This window comes from Sceloporus occidentalis, unplaced genomic scaffold (assembly GCF_023333645.1).
Source record: "Sceloporus occidentalis isolate IW3139 unplaced genomic scaffold, rSceOcc1.0.p SCAF_4, whole genome shotgun sequence".
Classification (NCBI taxonomy): domain Eukaryota; kingdom Metazoa; phylum Chordata; class Lepidosauria; order Squamata; family Phrynosomatidae; genus Sceloporus; species Sceloporus occidentalis.
Window position 1 is genome coordinate 104061507 of NW_028316984.1, and position 16779 is coordinate 104078285.

At 39.3% G+C, this 16779-nt stretch overlaps 1 protein-coding gene across 2 annotated transcripts in view; it reads right to left on the reverse strand.

Annotated features, from left to right (window-relative positions):
• Window positions 1-1065: 1065 nt before the first annotated feature.
• TRIM66 (tripartite motif containing 66) overlaps window positions 1066-16779 on the reverse strand; it is a 63310-nt gene continuing 47596 nt past the window's right edge. Inside the window, exons 12-20 of one of the 2 annotated variants that reach the window (XM_089523459.1) lie at window positions 16061-16277; window positions 14383-14443; window positions 12925-13099; window positions 11181-11464; window positions 8089-8227; window positions 7095-7169; window positions 5304-5456; window positions 4482-4700; window positions 1066-1232 (exon numbers count right to left, since the gene is read on the reverse strand). In XM_089523459.1, the coding sequence (XP_089379585.1) occupies window positions 1173-1232; window positions 4482-4700; window positions 5304-5456; window positions 7095-7169; window positions 8089-8227; window positions 11181-11464; window positions 12925-13099; window positions 14383-14443; window positions 16061-16277 (1383 nt within the window). In that variant the 3' untranslated portion in view covers window positions 1066-1172. The remainder of the gene's footprint in view (window positions 1233-4481; window positions 4701-5303; window positions 5457-7094; window positions 7170-8088; window positions 8228-11180; window positions 11465-12924; window positions 13100-14382; window positions 14444-16060; window positions 16278-16779) is intronic. The other variant, XM_089523460.1, reaches the window with a different exon arrangement.

Sequence of the window (16779 nt, forward strand, 5' to 3'; positions counted from 1 at the left end):
CTCACTTAAAGAGTTCTCTATTATGACATCCATGGATACCATATTCAATAAAGCCATGTAGACTGTGCTAAAGAGCTCTCTTTAAGTTACAGCAAATCTACAAAGTAAATTTACAGAGGAATCACTTCCCTTTGGAGGCATGAAAACACTAATTTTAAGAAAGGAAACAAAAAAAGATATGAAACATAAAAAGAAGACCACTTCAGTACACTGCAAGCATACCCAATCTCCACTAACAGGACAGTTTAAATATCTGACAGCAATCAAGCAAGAGGATGAACATGTCCACAAAGTCCATATAAAACAAAAATGCCACCTTCCAGCACTGTCTTGCCCCCCATTTTAAAGTAAGATCAACCAAAAGACTACAAGAATCTGAAACCAGGTATTGTGTGCACTCCTGGCATCAGATGCACATCAAACCCACTCCTCTCAAAAGACCATTGCACCAGTTCACTTCTAGTACACAGTCATTCTGCATACACTAGAACTGACAACCTCACATTTTCAACCTAGAAATAATGAGTAGATTTTCAACTCTCTCACTTTATTTCTTCCAAAATCATAGTCTGGTCTACCAGTAAACCGATGAAAAAGAACATGTAATCACCTTCTTAGGCCATAGTCAGTTACTGCTTCAACTGAAGCCCACAGATTAGCAAGACAACATTGCAAGGATAGAGATTACAGTGGGAAGTAGATTTCTCACACCAGAAAAATATGGAACTTATTTTGTTCAATATAGAAGAAAATGGTCTCCCAATGGTAAAATGGCCCCTAATCCAATCTAAACAGGGGTGGAGTCTTTGGTGCTCTGAAATAGTATGATTGCCAGAAGACCAATGGTAGCTACAATCTATAATGTGAATGTATAAAATAACTCTTAAGAATAGTATAACAATTTCCCTATTTTTATTATTAATCATTATTGCATATGACTGAAATATTAGTGTAAATATAACTTATTAGATAAAACAGATAGCTGGGAGACAAGCCATTAAAACTCCATTATGCTGAAAATGTAATATTCTCAAAGAGTATAGAAATGAAGTTGATCAACCACTAGAGTGCAGTCCAAGTGAAACATCTAAATGACATTTTTTGTTAGTTTTCACACAGTCAGTTCTTTGATTTTTTTATTCTTCATAGCATACTAAGGAGGAATCCCGAGGTCACACTTGAGAAAGACCTTTAGCTGGCCAAAACATTGGTCTTTTAGTTTTTTCACTTTCCTGTGTACAAAAGAAACAAAAGGGTAAGTTGCTAAAGGTTTAGTATTTTCAGATATTATTTTGCACTGTATTTCAGATATTATTTTGCACTGACTCTCATCTCCCCTTACAATCAACACCCTTTCTTCACACTGATTTCTTTACATGACTGAAAGTGAATACCATCTAAGCCGAAGAATTTTAATAGCTTTGTTTCTAAATGAACACTCAGTCCTGGCTTTTGCACACCCTGTGGAAACATATAGACAAATAGAAAGTAATCAAAGTACCAAGAAGGCACATTCAGATTTGAATCTATGGAAACACTGACCAAAGAGATGGAATTTCAGTTAAATTGCATACAAACAGTAGAATATATACTGAGGAACACTACACAATAATGCCTAAGGGTTTTTACAACAACAAAAAATCTTTCTGAAAAACTTAACAAAATCTGTCAACTGTGATGGAAGGGAATTTTTCATATGTTCACAGGCCAAGGCTTAATTCATAAGAAAAGTGCCAGCACCCAAAAGTTTAAAGCAGTTTGAATCACATGCCATCGTCCGTGGAAACCTACTTAATTACAGCTAATAAACAGGCCTGTAGGTATGCTACATACTGGTGGCAAGACTGATATGGGGGGGATGAAATGAATTGCCCTCCAAATATGCTTAGAGCAGTGGTGGGCAAATGTCAAGAGCCCAGGGGTCATTTTGCTTCCACTGGGAACCACCAAGTGCTGCACTCTCCCCGGAAAAAAAATTGAAAGTGACTGTTAAGTCTGTTTCTGGTTCTGTAATCCTGTTTGAGGGAGGGACAAGGTTATGTGTGCCTTTGTGGCTGAATCTGCTTCTAAAGAAGAATTGCTACTCCTACAACTACCAGAAGCAAAAATTCTCTCTTTAATTACAGTGGAGCAGGATTGAAAAGAGGCCCAGAATCCACAAAAATGAATGGGGGTGCATGTGGCCCCAAAACTGTGTGATTCCTTCCCCAGACTTAGAGGCTGAAGAGGGACTTCATTATGAATGACTTTGTTTGGAATTGAAATCACAGTTCTCCAGTACTAAAATCTGGCAAACCCATACTTGTTTTGAAAAAAATGGGCTATATTGTGGGAGAGGTTGATTCAATGGTAAAGTTTTAAGTTTTGTAAAAGAATTTGGGGTAGACAGGAAGAGGAGGAAAAACTCTTCTGCAGAAAAGAAAAATATGATTCTTTTACAATAAAATATAAAAATGAAAAACAAATATTTTCTTTTCACCCTGTCTAATCCTCCATGTACACATGAACTGAGATCCTGTCTTGTTATTGCATGCCTTCAAGTCATTTTCAGCTTACAGCTACCTTAAGGTGAACTTATCACAGGGCTTTCTGGAGCTGAGAGTGTGGGACGTGCCAAGGTCACCTAGTGCATTTCCATGTCCATGCAGGGAATCAAACCCTGATCTTCAGAGTCACTGCTTAAACCACTACACCCCACTTGCACTTGAGATCCTGTCGACTCCTGTGTGTGGGTGTACCATATATACTCAACTATAAGTCAACCTCATGTATAAGTCGAGGGCAGGTTTTGGGGCCAAATTTATGGATTTTGTCATGATCAGTGGGTAAGTCGAGGGTTAAACTTGGAGGCTCCTTCAGTGTGTGTAGGTCTGTCCATAGCAAGAGAGACTCTAAATGAGGCTTTTTGCTTCAGCGTTTCAATTCTGGTTTCACCCTTGACTCTCCAGACAGCAGCAGCCAGTGTGGGCTGGAGAGGAACTGTTTCTTTAACAGCAATCAATCACCTAGGACTCTTTCTGCTTGGCTCAAGAGAAAACTATCTCCTGACGACATGGCGAAGTCTGAAATAGCTGCTATCACATTACCATACTGACTTGTAAATAAGTCGACCTGGGATTCTGGGGTCAATTTTTGGGCATAAATTTTTAGACCTATAGACGAGTATATGGTACATCTTCCCAATTAGCCGCTGCCAAGTCCTGGAGGACAATGCTGTTGCCATTCACTGGACAGGTGGAATGAGGGAGAAGCAATTCATTCAGTTGCCCACCTCTGTTCTGAGGGTAACAAAAAATGAGGTCATGTTTCATGTGAGACAGTGACTTTATTTATCTAACTTTTCCAGCTGCGATGGCTGTTTCTTGTTCCCCTGGGTCACTCCTCCCGCAATCAGTGAGCCACTGCAGTGGTATTCCTCACACCCCAGGGCTTGACAGCCATCTTGAGGAAAGGTTTTGGATAATGTATAATCCTGAGTGGTGCAAGTGTATATTACCACCAGGACTCCAACCCTTCAGACTTAAAGTTCTGTCTTTAGAGGCTTGAGAAGATTTAATTTTTTGTAGCATGTCGGGATATTGATTAAGGCAGCCCTCTAGATGTTACTGAACTACAAGTTCCAGAAACCCTTTCCATTGGCTCTGCTGGCTAGAAGGTATTGTCTAACAACATTTGGAAGACTTCACAACTCCATCATTGTTTCAATGCCTTCTACAAGATACTACATGTGTGCTTGTGCCTTCAAGTCACCTGTCAACTTGTGGCAACCCTATGAATTTCATAGGCAAGGAATACTCAGAGGTGATTTTTGCAAGTTCCTTCCTTCGAAATACATCCTATAGCACCAGGTACATCCAAGTACCAACCAGGGCTGACCCTGCTTAACTTCCAAGATCAGACAGGATCTAGGGGCCTTTAAGGTATTTAGGCCTGCAAGTTACTGCAAACTAAAAATAAAAATAATCCCCAACTATGTATGTATATTTGCAGTTCCAGAACACTTCTAACTGCTTCTTCTAAGTTTTAATAAGACTTTTAGGGATTTTTCTACTTCTAATTCAGGTATTTTCTGATAATGGGCAAGGTGATAAAAACTGTTTGGAAAGTAATGTGCGCAAATGTATTTGCAATTTTGTACTCATTTTTTCCTCCCCCCCCCCCCCCAATGACTTTTGATACAGTTAGAGATAGTGTAAAGGATAGGTTTCCACTCATGCATCTTTTAAATGGGAGAGCAGGCACCCAGTAACAATATCTTTTTATTTATATATTTATGTTTTCATTTCATTTCATTGTTATGCCACCTTTCTCCCACAAGGGACCCAAGGTGGCTCACGGATAAAATGCTTTGATCTAAGTAATCAACTCACAGAAAGATCAACCCATTCTAACAAGTGTGGGATAATGCTCTAAGTTTTGCTTCAGTCAGAGCAACATTAGCTTTGTAGCCCATTAGCAATTAAGTGTTTTTGTTTTCTTACAACATGCCGTCGCCTTCTTTTTGGCTGAATGCACTCTTGTCTGTAGGAGGGCCATTGGAATCCTTTGGCAGCCACTTGGCTAGTCTCATGCTCCACCTCCTCTGAATCAGAGTCATCTTGCTGTACCAATAAGAACTGCTTTTCTGGATAAACTTCCTTCAATTTGCTTTCAAAGAACAATTCCAGGCATCGTCCAGCCTCAGCAACCTCTGAATCAGGCTACAAGAGAAGGTATCATACTTCAACAACACACTATTCTCCCAGTTTTGGGACTATGAGTTTCCTTTTATTATTACTATTAAGCATTTTTAAAAATTAATACTATTTATAGTTAAATGGAAATGAAACAAAAAAAAATCCAGCAGAATAGTTTTGATACACAGTTGGAAATAAGGTCAAGGCAGTAGCACCTGCTGTCTTTCCATAAAGATCAATATGAATCCAGGGTGGGGATGGAAAAGATGTTTCAACATACGTACAAAATTAAGAGGTCAAATTTTACCACACCTCTAGATAATACAGAGCAATGGATTGTTATATCTAAAAGGACAAGGTGGCAGGTTCTAGAACTACTTTTGTAGGTAGCAAAATGTAAGGAAAAGCCAAATTATTCTCTTGGGTTTTGAAGGAAGAATGAACAAAGGTGACTAGGGAAAATGTAAAACGAATACACAAGGACCAGCCACTTTCATTAATGTGTGACAATAATTTAAAAGTCAATACAAATAATTGTTTGCATTGCAAGGAAAACTAGCTGTGGCCCAATTCTTTTACATAGTAAATACTGTGGGATGGTTTCTAGATCAAAACTGCTGTACTTACATAGTTGAATGTTGCACAGTTCCAGAACATAAGACGTACATCTGATACAAGTTCCACAGGGGTGGAGTAATGCAGTTTGTTCTTTTTCTGGAGCTTTTTCCGGATGGTTGACAAGTCCATGGGCCTTTTGATAATCTGATAATAATGTCGAGCCTGGAAAGAAATCTTACTGGTATAAGATTTTTGATAAATCACAAGCATTCATTAAATTTACAAACATACTGTGAACTAAGCAAGCATTTTCTCCATCTTGCACATTAAATTTCACATGGCAATGAGATGATAGAACTCAAAAGAGAATCAAAGACAATAACAGTAGTCCTCTGCTCTTTAGAAGTTCTATCTCGTACAATTGAGGGGCAAGGAGGCTGAAATGAATATAATAGCATGCTATAAATATTTTAAAAGGGATATTATACAGTATTCTTAGAACAATGGTCAATATTTAGAGACCAAGGAATATTCCTGGAGAACAACATCATAAAGAAGAAAGTGGCTTACTATGTGAGACCTTCTTGCAACCATGGAAACAATACTTTTCTAATATCATGTTCATTTTGTATTTATTTGGCTAAATACCCATAACAGAATCATATTTATACATTCCCATGCTGTCTGGGCCCTGGGATTAAACTATTTTCTGGCACGATAAAAGATTCTGACAATTCTGGGTCATTTCAATGAAACTGGAATTCACATTGCAAAGGGGAGGATGTTATCTACCAAGAAGCAATAGGGTCACTGTGCAGGAATACAGCAGAGAATGGAAACAGAAAAGCATAAGAAAAAGGTGTGGGATGAAGCAAGTATCTCCAATCTAAGGCCATCTCCAGATGGGGGAAATGTGTGGGAAAGTTGCAGTATTGATTGCTGTAGTTCTCTGGTTTTTTAAAATATTATAATATCCAAATGATTTTTCTTTTGTCCTGGAATATATTCTAGTAATTCCTGGCACCAGCTGCAATATTTTATTCCCAGCCTCAAGTAGATGTCTGAGACATACCAAAACAAGATCTTCCTTTATCATCTCCTTCCTTCCTTCCTTCCTTCCTTCCTTCCTTCCTTCCTTCCTTCTTAAATTAGAGTTACTGTGCCACAGTGCATCAGTGACATGGCACTTTTGCACTAAAACTCTTTGGTTTACTCTGGGTCCCTTACTGGGGAAAAGTGGGATCTAAGGCAAATAAATAGAGAAATAATCTCTTTAACCTAAAAACAAAAATGTAAGAAAAATTCAAAGAGGAGAAAATTAGTCCTTCAAACTATAGGACCACCTCAGCAAACCATAAAGAGTTGTGCAGATCTAAGAAATGCCTACAAACAGTCCACAATAAGAATGGAAACAAGAGGACGCAGAGGTGACAATAGACTTTATCACACGGGAGGTATTTCTCTTAATTTCAAATGAAAAGAAAGTGGGGCCAGAACACATTCACATGAATTCACTAGTTCAGCGAATTTATGTGAATTCGAATTGCGTTCGAACTGACTTCCCATTGCCCGAAAATAGCTTGCCATTGCCCGAAATTGCATGTGATTACCTCTCACGCAATAATGTGAAACCCCATGATTGCGTTCAGACTGACTTCCCATTGCCCGAAATTGCGTGTGTTAGTCTATCACACAATAACGTTGAATCCCATGATTGCGTTCAGATTGCCATTGGATTATACTTCCAATTTCCCTTGTCTGATAACGTCCAATAACTGGCAAGACCCAAGCAGCTACATTATGAGAACTCATACTTCTTTAGTCCAGTCTGAAAGAGCTCTAAGATTGTGTAATACTCACCAGAGGGCTGACTGGTTCATGAAAAGGAAGACTCAGGTTATTGCAGAACAGTGAAAGTACCAGTTTCTCACACTTCTGTAAAATTCAAGATTACAATTAATTTATATGAGTACATCTCAGCATTCCTAGCCTCTCCCAATTCTAAATCAGGTTACTCTACCTAGAAGAGAACACAAAAACCCCTGGCTAATTTCTACTGGACACATGTTGTTGTGTGCCTTCAAGTCATTTCCAACTTATGGTGACCCTAAGGCAGACCTATCACGGGTTTTTCTTAGCAAGATTTGTTCAGAGGAAGTTTGCCATTGCCTTCCCCTGAGCCTGAGAAATCCAGTGGATTTCACAACTGAGCTGGGAATTGAACTCTGGTCTCCAGAGTTGTAGTCCAACACTCAAATCTACTATGCCACACTGTCTCTCTGGACACATATTACCTACTACCAATTACTTGCTTTTTCACTGTTACTGCTACTATCCCCATTCCAGCATGATTCCCAGATAAAGCTTAGTAACTGACAGAGGACTAAACCATTTTTTTAAAAAAATTAACTTCTTCCTTTTTTAATTACCAAACTTAAAGAATATAATAAGACAGGGGAAAGTCACAATAACCTAAAAAGTGTTTGAGTAATCCAACTACAAGTCAACCCTTTAAGTCACACTGAAATCACCAACAAATAGAAATGTCTAATTGAGCTCAATCACATGCCATATCTTGTTTCTGTCCACTGCTTGCAACTTTTTTGAGGATGTATGAAAACATGACATCAAAATGTGGGGAAACATTTGCAAGACCATGGCAACATATACTGGCAAACCTACTCATCTCGGTACACTTTCTCCACATAAAATGTTTGAGTGTCTTGGCCCTGACTTGTACCTATAAAGTTCCTCAGGACAAGTACATATACATATTGCAAAGGCAATAAATACTGTCAGAGAAAAAATGATTATATATCCCTTGATATATTCTTCTACTGGTAACTGGACTTACCTTTTGGTCATAGTCATCAAGACCATACATTTCTCTTGCTGGCAGAAGTGTGTTACTGTAGGTGAAACGATTGTTTTCACAGTCATAGTCCACCTCTGGCTTCTCCACGTTGCGACAAAGTGTGCACACCCATTCCCCTCTGAGGCATAGAAAGAAGGTATATAATGAGATTATTGTTGTAGATAGCAACATACGTAAACTGAACATCAGTAATAGAGGTCTTGATAAAAATTATATTGAAGGGGGAAAGAAAACAGACCTGTCAAGTATTCTGTGGCAGAAGAATTCGTTTTTACAGGTTGCTTCAGGCAAAGGAAACATACCCATTGAAATGGATACTGTACATCTACACAGATCATGCACTCTATAGAATTTAATGTGTTCAACTTTAAAATATGGTGCAGGTTTAAATACAAGCTGTCTCTAAGCTATCCCATGTCTAAATTATATTTCCTGGAGGTGATCAGCCCACAGACTGTATGAAGTCCACAAACTACATGTGCCCCTTCTGCTATGATTCCATAGACACCCTGTGACACCCCCCTTCAACCCACCACACTCTGAGAAAACAGAGGGGATTATCACACTGGCTGTCTTTTCTTGATCTGGGCACGGGCTGAGGCTACCGCACTACACTCTTATAGAGCTGCTATTCCATTTTAACTGTGCTAGCTGTCTCCTGTTGCATTCTGGGATTTGTAATTTAATATGGGGCATTTAGAATTCTCAGCTAGAAAGCTCTTAGGCCTCATTGAACTACAAGCATCCGGAGTAGTAAAAGTGGAATAGCAGCACTATCATAGTGTAGTGCAGTAATATGCCATGTCTTATCACACAGCTTGGTGTCCTGATCAGAGGCATCCCATACCAGATCAGGATTTCTCCCGTATTTAGCTAAAAATGGGACTTTTCTGTTCATAGCAAGGTAATGGGAGACGTTCCAATTGGGTCCAGGATGCCTCCGATCTGGACATGGAACTGTACAATAACACATTGTCCCAGCCCAGTCACAGCCCCTGCCCAGATTTGGAAAAAAGCAGTGTGATAATTTCCTACATTCCCAAAGCACTGAATTGAATCCCCAGAAGCCACCAGGGACACCTCAGATGGAGGCATCCAAGTCAATGAAGTGGGAAATCTGCTCTAGGTTTAAGTCTGAACTTTAAAGGAGCTATGTGACATGCTGCACTTACAGTGGGCCCTTGGTATTCACTGAGGTTTGGTTCCAGGAACTCCTGTGGATACCAAAATCTGGGGTACTCAATTTCATTATATGCAACAGCATATTAAAATGATGTCCCTTATATAAAATGGCATAATCAAGGTTTGCTTTTTGGAATGTTTAAAAGCATATTTTTAAACTGTTGATGGTAGGATCCATGTTTGCAGAATTGTGGATATGGTGGACTGACTGTATTTGGAGGATATGGTCCAAAATATTGGTTAGTTCCTTCTAGCTCTGGAATAAAACCCAGAATGGATTCACTACATGACATGGAAGTCACCAGCAGCCCCTAATGTCCCTTCTAAAGGCAAGCCTTGGTGCAGTCCCCCACCCCACCCCCAGAAATCCTTTTTTAGAAAAGGGAAATTACCAAAATTGGCCACTCTGGATTTTGAAACAAGCCATTTTAGGGGGGGGGGTGTCAAAAAAAATCAACATCCTGGAAAAATTATATTTGGAAGCAAATTGCATAAATTTCACAGCCATATGCCTTTGAGGAGAGATTCCAAAACTTTTTTCTAGAGTCCAAGAAAGGACAAAAATAGGCTGAGGACTTTCAGAACTTGAACACTCCTCAATTACATTCTTTGTGTTTTTAATAAAAACACAAACATTTTATAAGGAGGAAATATTGTGTGTGCCTGTGTTCGACATATGGCATAGAGAAGGGTTTTTGCTCAATGACAGAAGTCAGGTATTGCATGTAGAAGACATTTCTGGCTGATTATTCCCAGTCAGGCATCTCCAGCTAGGAGTGGGAAAGATTCTGAATTAGACAGTGGTTTGAGTTGGTATGCAGCTCCAATATTAGTTCTTATTCTAGAGTTAGGACAAGGGGCTGCATAACCAGAGGCACCTTAGCTTAATGAGTGTCACTAGTTTTAATGAAGGTCTGAAAAGTATGATTTTTGCAAGATGCAGCTTTCTCTTGTCTTTGCCATCTTCTCATTCCCAAGACAATTCTCTTAATTCTATTTTCACTAGTGAAGGAATTTGCAGCTAGTCCCAATAGCACAGTCTCATGACCTCTTTGGAAACATTTAAAAAGAGATTGAAAACCGTACTCTTTTGCCAAGTGTTCCCCCCGAGGAGTAATGTCTACATAACCAATAAGCCTGCCGATAATTATATTCTGTCTTACCCCTGGATGTTGGATGCTGTTGGATTGTTTTATCTTACTGATGTTTGTATAGATGTACCATTTTGTGTTTTTATAGTGTATTATATTGTATTGCATTGTATGTATTGATTTTAGTAATCTGTAACCCCGCTTCGATCCTTGGGAGAGGCGGGGAAACACAAATAAATTGTTGTTGTTGTTGTTGTTGTTGTTATTATTATTATTTATTAATGGAAATCAGCATGGTGGACTATAGCTCTGAAGACCAGGGTTTGAATCCTTGCTCAGCCATGAAAACTGACTAGGTAGCCTTGAGCAAGTTACTCTCTCTCAGCCTCAGAGGAAGGCAGTGGCAAACTCCCTCTAAACAAATTGTGCCAAGAAAACCCCATGATAAGTTCACTTTAGGGTGACCACGAGTCAGAAAAGATTTGAAGGTACACAACGAAGTTTCTACACAGCCATATAGTGTTTATTTCCTCCTTAAAGGACAGCCTGTTGATCACCATCATATCTGGCAGCAGGGCAATTCCAAAAGCTTAAAACCCACACAGAGATCTTGAAAGGATAAGTAGTACAACTAGCCTCAATATAAAGAACTGAACCCCATGAGTTTCAAACATATGTATTCATGCATCTAACTGAACCAGTTATTCTCCTTCTATTATTTATTTATTTACAGTATTTATACCCCGCTCTTCAGCTCTAAAGGCTCTCAGAGCAGCTTATATACTATTATATACTCACACAGGGAAACTGAGCAAAGCAGGAATGTGACATGAAAGATGAAACACCTTTGGGCAGTAATCACAGCACAATAGCTCTCCTCCATTCAGACACACAGCACAGAAGTCCTCATTCTCAATGGGATGGTCTTCCTCTGAAAGCACTGATTTTTTAATGCTATTACTGAGCCTATGATCTACAAAAGGAAGTAATGTTTGCTCAGGTGGTTGGCTTGCAGGGATCCTTCTTTCTTCCAGGTTCTCAGACTTGGGATTCAGTTTTTCAGGTGGATTTCCTTGATTGACCTTGAATGAAAAGTGAAGTCTCAATTAAGAAACATTTAATTTTCATGCACAGCACTTGAAATACTGCAGAAGTTGGAATGCAGTGAATAAAGGCCTCAAGACAAATGTCCTTACTCCATCTGGGATTAAAGATTTCTATCTCATAGCTTTTCAGTAAATCAATGCACAATAAACGTAGTAATTCCCTCCAATGATGTGGGGGTACTGAAATTTCAGGTATATTTGCATTGTCCCCAGTTACATTCATTAAAAATTATGCCTGAAGTTTTAATTGGTTTAATCAATAGATTAACCAACTAATTAGTAAAGCTGAGATTTTAAAGGTTGCGTGGAGGCATGCCCTTCAGAGCATAAGAGCCCCTTCTCCTTCCATCAGCTATATTTATTGAGAAAGACATTTTTAAAATGCCCTTTACTTCCATTTTGAATTAACAGCTAGAAGAATTTTGCCTTTCACTATAACAAATACCATTAATATTCCTTCTGGGTCAAGGATTAAGACCCTCCAATGATAGAAAATGGGTTGGATCTAGATCTGCCTCTTCATGAACAGAACTCCTGATGGAACAAAATCCACTGGAAGAAGGGGGGTGAGAGTCACAATTTTTTCCAGTTCTTCTTTCCCTCGGCAGCAGCACCTCTAGTCTCTAGACAGATTTTGAGAAACATGAGGGCTGCAGGGGAATGAGTGAGAAAAGACTGTCCCCTTCTGCCCAGAGGAACCTCCAATTCATGACTCTAATCAACTCTGGATTGAAACCACTGACAGTGGGCAGCTGAAATCATTGCCATGGCTCCTTATGAATCTGAATCTTCCACTTAAGCTGACAGAAATTGATCTGTTTGTTATTTGTTACATCATTGTTCACTTTTTCCCCACTGTCCTCTCACAAGCTTCCTCTAATGAGAAGTTAAAACAGACAGTGAGTAGCACAAGGTCACCCAGCCAATGAGACTCATACGTGAGTGAGGATTTGAACCCAGATCTCACACAGCACAATGGCTTCCAGAAACAAAACGTTCCCTGATCCATCATGAAAATATCAGGAAATATGTTAACGGAGACATGAGATATGTTAATGGATGTCACTGGGTATACCTACACTGTAGAAATAATGCCATTTGATACCACTTTAACTGCCATGGTGCCATCCTATACAATCTTGGGACCTGTAGTTTGGGGAGGCACCAGCACTCCTTGAAAGAGAAGGTTAAAGACTTTGTAAAACTACAAACCCCAGGATTCCATACGATGGAGCTACAGTTAAAGTGCTGTCAAACTGCCCTTCTACAGTGTAGATGCACCCACTGTCACCTGCAGTTTGACTCTAAGGGCATCACTGTAATAAAATTCTCTGATCAAGGTCACCAGAGAATTTAAACATATTTGTCAGAATTTAAGCATATGTGAGAATGGAAAGAGGGAAAGACAGCAATCAAATCAGCTGAGATGAATTTACCTTTATAGCCATGCTTGAAGACTGAGTACCACATTCAATTATCAGCAGGAAAGTCCCATCATGTTCATTCTTCTGTGGCTGTAGTTTAAATACTGGAAGCTCTCCAGACTCTGATGTGTGTATCTTCAGTCGTTCTAGTCTCACGTAAGGGATTTTCACCTCTTTGGCACAAGCTCTAAAAAACAATGTTTAATACTAGAGTGATTTCATCAGTGCTATGAAAGATCATCCCTTCATTTTACTTATATTACTACCATATAATCAGATAAGTTGGCTAGTGTTTTAAGATGGCTAATCAGCATATTTTAATATGATATTATTAATTAATTGGATATTTCAAGAGCAGTACCTACAGTTATAGCTCATAATGAAGAATCAACACAATCCTCACACACAACAGGAAACAAGAGGCACATTTCTGTACAGGGAGAAACTTCCCATTGGCCACTGGTGTCAGGTTTAGGATGGGAAAAGGTAAGATTAGACTTTGGAAAGTTTCTTTTAGAATGCATTGACATTCTAGTAAATGACAGTCCTGGGACTACTTGAATATTCGATATGTAATAATATTAGTAATAGTAGTATTAATATTAGTAATATTAGTTATAGTTCTGGGGGGGGTCCCAAAATACTTTCCTGTTTTACACAAGTAACTAAGGTCCAGAACAGATGGGCCTTTGCGGCTCCCTCGTCACGTGCAAGGGTTGCCTGGTGGGCGGAGCGTCCACACGCCTAGCAGCCCTTGCATTTGACGAGGGTGCCGCAGCTGCGGCGCGCCCACCAGACGCAGCGCATAGTGGTGACATCGCAAGACAGGACAGCACAGCTGCGACATCATCGCGACATCTCTTGCACTTTGCCACGTCGCAGCGATGCCGCAAAGAGGAGCAGCTTCCGGGCACTGCTTTTTTGCTCCACAGGAGCGCCACACAATTTGGTTGCTGCAGCGCTCCTGTGGAGCAAAGAGAGGCACTAGGGAGGCGCCTCTTCTGATGGTGTGTACCCCACCTAAAATAGATATTTTAGTTACTTTGAAAAAACTCAGGATAGTAAAATTGCAAGCCTGTGGTAAAGTACACACTCTCCTCACGACTACTTCTGTATTTCTTTTTCAGTTACAAAAGAACATAAGGCAACAGCAATAAGCACATAGCAAGTAGCAATAGCAAGTACATTTCTGTACGGCTTATCAATGCCTAAGCGGTTTGTGTAAGCCAATTGCCCACAACAAGCTGGGTACTCATTTTAGCAACCTCGGAAGGATGCCAGGCTGAGTCGACCCTGAGCCCCTGGCTGGTATTGAACTCACAATTTTATGGTTTGTGAGTTAGTGGCTACTGTACTGGCATTTAACCACTGCGCCACCAGGGCTCTTAATATAGTGACAGAGCCTAAGCTGGAGGGAGTGATTATTCCACCTCCATCGTTTTGTGTGAAATTTTCATGAAATCTGATTACCTGTTGCTCTGATTGCTTTTATTTTCCATATCAAAATGCTTCTCTTCATAATTATGGCAATCTGCAAGAGAGGAACATGGATGAAATATCAGGGAACTAATCCTGACTAAAATAATGGTTACATTTTGGCATACATAGTCTCCTTTGTACTGATTAAGAGTGGTAGGGAAAGAGTCCATGGTAAAAGAACCGCCACATTCTAAGCTTTACTGGGCTCAAATTGATCACAATGGAAGCAAGAGAGGGTTTTTTCCCCTGCTGTTTTTTTTTCTTTTTTAAAAAAAAATATTCCAGGACTAAGATGAGTTTTTCTTGTCATGGAATCATATCAAAACAGTGAGGAATCTGATGTTTCCTATGATTAGACTCAGAGAAATCACAGAATATAGAGTTGGAAGGGACCTCAAGGGCTATATAGTCCAATCCCCTGCCATGCAGGAATACGCAACTAAAGCACTTCTGAGGCATGCCCATCCAAACTGTGTTTAAAGACTTCCAAAGAAAGGGAATCCATCACCGTCTGAGGCAGTTCCTTCCACTTTCAAACAGCAGTTATAGTCAAGAAGTTCTTCCTAATGTTTAGGTGGACTCTCTTGTCTTGTCACTGCCATCACTTATGTGTAGAATTCCCTCCCTCCCTCCCTGTTCATGGAGGGAACAGTCTATATTATCTTATGGCACTTAGGAGCCCCCCCCCCTTTCCAGGAACCATAGAATTTCATACTACTGTACTATATTTGATTCTTTTTATAACAAAATATTGTGCTCATATCAAACCTGTCAAAATTTATCCTATTACAGTAGTTGCTTTTTCTACATAATTTAATAGGTACATTACGGATTCAGGTTTCACATTATAACCTGCATTTCTTCACTTACTTCTATCACCATTCTAAAAATATAATGCATTTTACACCTCTACTACATATGAAAATATATTCATTTTTGCTGGAGAAGAAAATGTTGAATTTGTCAAAATTCAGGGATTAAATGGGCTCTGAATAATAGGATAATCATGTCCAACCTGAGCATGGTTAAGTCCTCCCTTATTTCACTGGGGAAGGCATAAGCATCAAACTTGCCTGTGATTTTGAAACTAATGTGCATGGTAGGTAAACTTACAGTTTAGAATGAAATTTTCAGTGTGTCCCTTCTGGTTTTCTACCAGAAGATAGTCAGATAAGCTTACAATAGAATAACATGCATCATCTTAATAAAAACAGCAACAATAAAAACTGGCACAAATTTTTAAAACAAAATTATGCAACATACAACATCATAGCGTTTCAGTTCAGCTAACCTGAACCCAGCCATGTTTTCACTGCTTACTAATTGGCAAATAAAGGTCAAAATCATGCCTTTGAACTAAGTCCAGAAGCAAATTGTCAACCTGTGGATATTAAATAATGTCAACGTTATATGCAGCACTCTAAGGACTGGAGGCAGAGATGCAGTAACAGAAGAAATTGTGGTAGTGGCACTCTTATATGAACTATTGTACAAGACCTAGCAGGCAGGGAGTTGTTTATTACAGGCAAATATTGTGGTTATCATCTCAGAATAGTATAGAAAACATAGCAAGTTTTGTGTTAGCAGCAATTCTGAAAAACACACAACACACAATTGAAAATGTTAGATGACTTTGAAAAGACAAAAGAAGATAAGGAAAAACTTCTACCGTCACTATGTCTTGGATTCGGTAACTGCATGCAATCAGTGTTGGTGATGGGTATGGGAGGAGGGACACATGGCTGAGTCTTCTTCACTGAAAGATTAATTGGTTCTTCCAGAATATTATGTATAGGAAGAGTGAATGCATCAATGTCTTTTGACTCTGTAGTGGTGGAGTCACTTCCATGAGAGTAACTTGCAGAAGCGAAGTCTTCACTTTCCAGCTTGCAATTAAAAAAAAGCATTGAAATATACAACTTTTTAACACATTAATATTGGCAAAATAACAATAACTACAGAGAAGCAGAATGGCATTATTGAAGAGTGTTGTTGTATCTTGATTTTGTATGCAGAGGCTGAGATCCAAAAAGTTCTTTTAGGACTACTCAAAAGGACTTTGAAAATATTGACACATACGCCATATCACAAACACACTTTTAAATCACACACACAGTTTCACTAAAGGTAGTATGTGACATGGAAAGCTGCTGTTTGTGGGACACAACACCCCAAACCTCTTTGAACATGAAAAACAAGTGATCCAGTTCTTTTATAAATCCATACCAGATATTTTGCATAGGCAGCTCTTGTCTGATCTTGGAAGTTAACCAAGATCAGGTCTGGTTACTGTTTGGAGGGGGGGAGGGCAAGGAATACTAGGTGCTGTAGGTTATATGTCAAATGAAATCAATGGCAAACCATATCTGAGTATTCCTTTCCTAAAAA